The 7491-nt window shown below is 56.1% G+C and overlaps 1 protein-coding gene across 1 annotated transcript; it reads left to right on the plus strand.

The window, feature by feature from the left end:
* Window positions 1-516: 516 nt before the first annotated feature.
* Window positions 517-7270, plus strand: CKAP4 (cytoskeleton associated protein 4; the record flags this gene model as incomplete). Its single annotated transcript, XM_084254955.1, has 2 exons — window positions 517-936; window positions 5942-7270. 2 exons carry the CDS (start codon window positions 517-519, stop codon window positions 7268-7270), a joined length of 1749 nt encoding a protein of 582 aa, XP_084111081.1.
* Window positions 7271-7491: the final 221 nt, after the last annotated feature.

Raw genomic sequence — 7491 nt, forward strand, 5'->3', positions numbered from 1 at the left:
GCCTGCCCCGGCCTCTGTAGACCCTGCTGGGGCAAGTGGGGGGGGCTCCCCGGCAGCTCCGTGGACCCCGCTCGGGGGGCCCCTCCCCCGCAGCTCCGCGGACCCCGCTCGGCCACAGCCGCCCCACCCCCACCCCGGGCCCCTCCGCCAGCCCTCGGCCCGTCGGGCCCTCCCCGGCCGCCCCGCCCCGCCCCGCCCCGCCCCCCCCTCGGGGTCGTGGCGGCGGGAGGAGGGGCCGCCGTCGGCCCCCGCGTGCGTGGCAGGCTCTCCCGGCCCGGCTCTCCCGGCCGCCCTTCCCGGGAGGCGGGGTCGGCGCGGCGGCGAGGCCCCCTCCTCCTCCTTCCTGCCGGCCGCCCGCCCGCGCGCCCGCCCGCCCGCCCGCCGCCCCGGCCGCTCCGACGCCGCAGCCCCGCGCGCCGCGCCGGCCCCGGAGCCTGAGGAAGTTCCCGGCCGCGCGCCCCGCCGCCCGCCGCCCGCCGCGGCCTCCCGCGCCCGCCGCGGCCTCCCGCGCCCGCCATGCCCGCGGCCAAACAAAGGGGCGCCAAGGGCGGCCACGGCGCCGCGAGCGCCCCGGACAAGGGCGCCCACCCGTCGGGCGGCGCGGATGACGTGGCCCGGAGGCCGCCCGCGCCGCAGCCGCCGCCCGCGCCGCACCCGCCGCAGCCGCCCGCGCCGCACCCGCCGGGCCCGCCGCACGCCCGGGGCGGCCACCGCGGCGCCCGGGCCGCCGCCGCCGCGTCCTCGGGGCCCGGCCCGCGCCGCCTCGGCCGCGCGCTCAACTTTCTCTTCTACCTCGCCCTGGTGGCGGCCGCCGCCTTCTCGGGCTGGGGCGTCCACCACGTCCTGGAGGAGGTGCGGCAGGTCCGGCGCGGCCACCTGGACTTCTCCCGGCAGCGGGACGAGCTGGGCCAGGGCTTGCAGGGCGTCGAGCAGAAGGTGGGTCCCCCTCGCCCCCGCCCGCGGTCGTGTCCCCCCTCAGGCCCCGGCGGCGGCCCGACCTCCTCGGCCGGCCCCGCGCCCGCCGTGCCCCCCGCGGCCCGGGCCGGCCCAGACGCCCTTTGTTAGGGGCCGCGGAGGAGCCGGCCCGGGGTGCACGGGGTGGACCGCGGCGAGGACAGGCCGGCCGGGAGGGCCCGGGGCTGCCCCCGGACAGCGGGGACCTGCGGGGCAGCCCGCGGCCTCCAGGAAAGCGGGTTTGGATTCGGGAGCGCTGAACGGGCAGGGGCGGCTGGAGAGGAGGTTGGCCCGGCCGCCAGGCATCCCTGGAAGCCTCTGCAGGGCCTCACCTCCGCTCCCCCAGGGGGGAGACCTCTGAGCCGGTTTTCAGCAGGCCCGGGAAGGAACAGCTAGTCCTCGTATTCATTCCTGAAGTTCAGCGGAACCAGCACCTACCTCTGGGCCCCTGGCCCTTTACTGGACCGGCGCATCCATGTGGGCTGTGGAACAGCTCCCTTCAGCTTTGGAGGGAAGGACTGGATACCAGTGCGAGCTCCTGCCGGTAAATAGCTCCACGAGCACATTTGCAGGTGTGGAGGCTTGCTCGTTATCTAGTCCCCATGGTAACCCCGAGAAGGACATCCCACTGGCAGCAGTGACTCCATTTTTCAGCCAGAAAATTGAGGTTGAGGGAGAGCAATGAATTGATAAAGGCTGCGTGACACTGGCTGGGCCTCTGTGCAGTTGAGTCCACCAAGGTTGGTTTCAGGCGTGGATGGACCTAACTTGCACAACCACCCACACCTGTCAAGGCTTTCTGCACACGCAGCACAGCTCCCTCCCTCATGGCTCCTGGTCTCTCTTCCACTGATGCCATTGCTCAATGAAAGTTGGTTGCCTGATTGAAACAAAAAATCCCGCCACCAGTTCTGAGCCCGGAACTGCTGCCTCCTTTTCCCAGCATGCTGCCTGGCCTGCCAAGTTTCTACTTTTGTTGAGTGTGCAGGACTAGGAATTTCCTCTTCAGACTGGCAGAGCCACTGGGATGAGTCAGCCCCCTCCATGCTGCAGGCCAAGGGAGGTGACTTTTCTGAGAGAACTAAGTAGGCAGTGTTGCTTTGCCTCTCCTGAATGTCACATCAGTCTGAGAAAATAGACGTGCTGCTGGAGTGTAATCACTAGCCTCTGGTTTCCTCTCTTTCATCCACCCACATACCAATCAGTCGTAATATCTGTGGGAGTCTGATTGTCTCCGCATCCACCCTTGTGGAGGGAATGGAGGAGCAGGAGACTCGGACCGCATTGATGAAGCAACTGATGAGTAGCTTGTGGTCGAGGGTTGCTGCCGTGGCCAGTCAGAAGACAGGGTGTGGAGTTAGCTAGGCCCAGGGCTGCTGGCCAGGGCGCGGCCGTGGTAATCCAGTGAGGTGGTGATGCGTGGCTGTTGAGGGAAGGGGACACTCCTGAATTTTGAACATGTTTGAAGGACAGTGGGTGACCACCCTGCCGGTATTGAGAAAGATTTAGGTGGGGGGTGGGGGTAGAAGTCGAGGCCCACGTGGGGTGGTCTTGGAGGCTGAAGAAATTGGGCTATATTCTCTCTGCTTCTTGCCCTGGCTCCTCCCTCCTTTCTTCTGCCCACCCCTTCTCCATCAGCAGTGTGTACAGATTGCTTTCCTCTTTGGGGCTCAGTTTTCCCTAGGCAGGGAAGGGGATGCTCCCTCCAGTTTTAAGAGTCCTCCTGATAAATTACTGAAACAGCGACCTTTTAATTGAGCATGTACTCAAGCTGTTATTTAATGCCTCATCTTTATCATGCAGTCTTCACTTGACTCTGACTACACTTCAAAGCTGAGGAAAGATTGCTGTAAAGGTGTGCAAAGGTAATTTTGCAAGCTGGTAAGCACAGGGCTAGGCTGCAAACCCTAGTGAACTAGAATTCTCTTTTGTTACCTTTCTCAGGTCTGAGTATGTCATAGGTGCCCAAGTAATGCTTATTCCATTGACTTGGAACTCTCAATATGCCCCAAACAGTATTGCCCTCAGTGTGGCTGCTTCTTGTGTGCACCTCTGGTGTGGTCATTAAGTTATTTTGCATGGAGGAGTGATTTGTCCTCTGACAATCTTAAGTTTGAAGCCCCTTAGAACCCTGTGTGGAGCTCGGGGGGGGTGGGAAGGAGGGCTCTGTCTATTGAGTACTTCCCCGTCACCCACCTGAGGCTGGTGCCATTCTTAGCACCATTTCACTTGTGGGCCACCTGAGCCTAGAATTTGGAGTTACTCATCGAGGGTCACACGTGGCCCTTTGATGGGCTAGGAGGCCCCTGTTGCCCTGGCAGATCCAGTGGGGAGTGAACTAGGAAGTAATTTGAAAGTTACTTCCAAAGTATTTTAGATTTATTTCTAACAGATAAGGGCCCACTTGTAATGAACCGCCTCAGGTTAGGGGTAACAGATGAGAGGGGAAGTGGACTGGCTCTGTCTTCTTCAGCATTGCTGTTAACTCATTTATTTGATTCATTCAGAAAATACAGGTGACTTTCTGCTATGTTGCAAGTACTGTGCCCACCTGCTCATGCCTCCATTCTGGGTGCTTCGAACAGACAGGTGCTGGGATTGGGTAACCTGCTTTCCGAGGTGAGCTCTTGCCAGGGCCTCCTCAGTGTTCTCTGTGGCTCAGGCTAGAGTTGGTTGGGCAGGGACACTGCCTAGTATTGTCTGGTATTCTGGAGTCCCTGATGCTCTTACCCTACCTAATCTGTCTTAAAGTCAGATTAGCGCAAGTCAGAAGGGACTTTAAAAACCTTTTGGCTAATAGAAGAGGAACTGGTGACAGGTGGGATTGGAACTGGAATGTAGCCGTCCTGTCAGACAATCCCATCCTGATTGGCCTTGGGGTGAGAATGGTCAGGGTATCCCAGAATTCTTGGCTACCTCAGAAGAAAGAGTGAACAGTAATGAAGATGCCGGTTCTGTCTACTAAGTGCTCACCATCGGCTAGGGCACAGTTCACACACTTTATATATATTAACTCTGTCCTCAGAGGTATGATCCTATCAGGTACTGTCCCCATCCTGCAGCAGAGAAAGTCAAGGCCCAGCTATGCTGGAGGACCTGCCCCATGTCACTGCTGGGAAGTGTCCAAGTAGATTTGAACATAGGCAGTCTAATTCCTGAGCTCATGCTATTTTATTTTTTAACTTCTTATCATGGAAATGTTGAAGCAGAAACAAAAGGAGATCAAAATAAACCTTGGTTTCAGTAAATTCCATTTTTTGCTATTTTTATTTCATCTCATCACATCCCCCTTCCTTACCCATTCTGCTTGGGTTTTTTGAATGGAGTTGGACAGTCTGACCTGAAGTACTCTGCTCCACTGCCTGTTGCTGCCCCTGGCCTCTCCTTTTCTTGCCATTGGGAATTGGCCCAGGCCCTCTGAAGGCCCAGGTAGAGCCTGGCCTGGCCTCAGATTCAGGGAACACAGGTGGGCACAGGGCTTCAGAAAATGTGGGCTGTTCAGTTTTAGACCCTCTGACAGGCCCTTGCTGGCCTGGCCTATCCAGTTGATAGTGGACTAGGAATTAGTTTTAAAATTGTTCCCTGACTGACTCGCAAGTTCATCCAGGCTTAGAAGGGGGTGTGTTTAAGAGTCCCTTTCCTTCCCGCACATCTCATTTCTTTTAAAACGTAGTAGAGCACACCTAGCAGTGATAACATTAATTCTTGATTATCTTCTGGTTCTCAGTCCATAATCAGGATTTCCTGAATCTGAAAAGTGTTTTTACACTTGGATTGTTTGAATCAGGATACTTATAAACCCATATGCTACATTAGATGGATCAATCTCTTAAATTTCTTTTCATCTATAATAGCTTCCTGTCTTTCCCCTTTAAAAAATGCCATTTAATTGTTGAAGATTCAGTTTTTAGTCCTGCAGAATTTTCTACATTGTGGCTGATTGCATCCTTATGGCATGTTTGTCTTTTGCCTGTTTTCTATGAGTTAGTGATTAGAGACTCAACAGAATTAGTTTTTTTTCTTTCTTTCTTTTTTTTTTTTTTTTAAGGAAAGCAGGATAAAGCCCAGGACATTACTCATATTGTCATCAGTCTCTACATACATTAAACCAGCTCGCTGGGGTAGTTCCCAGGTCAGACCTTGTTTAGGGTAGAATTTATTAAGAATGAATGTGTAGTGGCAATCAGAATCCTAATGTGTTCACACAGCCAGAGGCTACTAAGGATCGTCTGGCCCTCTGAGCACATTCTCCAGGTGAGGACAGTGACCTGTTTTGGGCCACACAGCTTGAAGTGTCAAGCAGACACCTGGGCCCTTGTCTCTTGCCTCCCAGCCCCGTGTCTCTCATGTTGCTCAGCTGTTTTCCTGTGAGAACTTGTGAAACTCTTTCAGTTTCAAGAGCTAGAAACTCAGTTTAGACAGGCTTAGAAGGGGGTAGGGGGAGGAAAGGTGAGAATTTATTGTCTTAAACTAAAAAAGTTGAAGAACAGAGTCCTTCAGATATGGCTATATCCAGGGATTCAAATTATGTCTTTGGAACTTGACCTTGCCATCTCTCAGGTCTTCCCGCTGCGTTGGCTTCTCAGGCCGAGGTTCTTCCAGGCTTCCCTCCACCTCAGAGCTTGCAATCCCAGCTGCAAAGGTTTCCTTTTCTCATTTTAACAGAAGTCCTGGGATTGAGGAGTTGGCCTGCTGTAGGCCATGTGCCTATTTGTGGGCCAATCACCGTGGCTCAGGGATGGGAGTAGGGTGGATGCCAAGTGCTGACTGGCCGCGCCTGGGTTACAAACCATCCCTGGAGCACTGGTGCTGGGCCCAGCTTAGGCCCCCAACCACATAGACTGTGTGTGGAAGGATGGTTTCTGCAGCAACATGGTGCCTCTAGAAGAGGAGGGGCCTGGAAGGCGGGCGGACAACAAGAAAGATAGCTATAGACATGAAACTCGTCAGCTCTTCTCTGCCGTTAACATCTGGACTTTGGTTACAGGTGCAGTCTCTGCAAGCCACCTTTGGGGCCTTTGAGTCCATCCTGAGGAGCTCCCAACACAAACAAGATCTCACAGAGAAAGCCGTGAAGCAAGGGGAGAGTGAGATTAACCGGATCAGTGAAGTTCTGCAAAAACTCCAAAACGAGATCCTTAAAGACCTCTCGGATGGGATCCACGTGGTGAAGGATGCCCGGGAGCGGGACTTCACGTCCCTGGAGAACACGGTGGAGGAGAGGCTGACGGAGCTCACCAAGTCCATCAACGACAACATCGCCATCTTCACCGAGGTCCAAAAGAGGAGCCAGAAGGAAATAAATGAGGTGAAGGCGAAGGTTGCCGCTCTGGAAGAATCCGAGGGATACAAGCAGGATGTGAAAGCCTTGAAGGAAGTTGTGAAGGAAATAGAGACCTCTGTGAAGTCCAAGGAAGAGGACATCGCGGCCCTGAGAAGCACCCTCCGCTCCATGGAGTCTGACGTCTACACCGAGGTCAAGGAGCTGGTGAGCCTGAAGCAGGAGCAGCAGAAGTTCAAGGAGGCAGCCGATTCGGAGCACCTCACCCTGCAGGCCCTCACAGAGAAGGTGCTGCAGTGTGAGGAGTCCAGCGGCCGCCTGCCCGCAGAGGTGCGGAGGCTGGAGGAGGAGCTGCACCAGCTGAGAGCCCAGGCCCAGCGGTCGGAAGAGGACGGAGTTTTCCAAAGCTCTGATGCCTTCGAAGCACTCCAGAAAGAGAGCCAGGGGTTGGACTCCAGGCTTCAACGTGTGGAGGGTGGAGTCCGGGCCGTGGAGTCGGCCGCTGCCCGGCAGACCGAGAGCCTGGAGTCCCTCCTGGCCAAGAGCGAGGAGCAGGAGCGGCGCCTGGCGGCCCTGCAGGAGCGCCTGGAAGGCCTGGGCGCCGCCTCGGAGGCCGACAAGGGCGGCCTGGCCGGCACGGTGAGGAGCCTGGGCGAGGCCCAGCTCTCGCTGTACAGCGACGTGGAGGAGCTGAAGAGAAGCGTGGGTGAGCTCCCCAGCACCGTGGACGCGCTCCAGAAGGTGCAAGAGCAAGTCCACACGCTGCTGGGTCAGGACCGGGCCCCCGCGGCCCACTTGCCGCCCCAGGACTTCCTGGACAGACTCTCTTCTCTGGACAACCTGAAATCCTCAGTCAGCCAAGTGGAATCGGACTTGAAAATGCTCAGGACTGCCGTGGACAGTTTGGTTGCGTACTCAGTGAAAATAGAAACCAACGAGAACAACTTGGAATCGGCCAAGGGTTTACTAGATGACCTGAGAAGTGATCTGGATAGGTTGTTCTTGAAAGTGGAAAAGATTCATGAAAAAGTCTAAATGGCTTTTAGGGCACGGGTTTTAAATCCAGTTTCTCATGACCAAAAAAAGGTTTGTTTTCTCCCATGTTCCCCTCCCACCACGTTCTTACCCCTTCCACGTCTTGGAACAAAAATCATCAAGGCATTTTGTATTTTTGTGCCCAGTTAATTTATTTACGGTGATTACCACACACATTGGTTTCTCACGTTTTCTGCTTCTGCTTGCGGTCAGTTTCCTGA

This window comes from Talpa europaea (assembly GCF_964194135.1).
Source record: "Talpa europaea genome assembly, chromosome: 15".
NCBI lineage: Eukaryota > Metazoa > Chordata > Mammalia > Eulipotyphla > Talpidae > Talpa > Talpa europaea.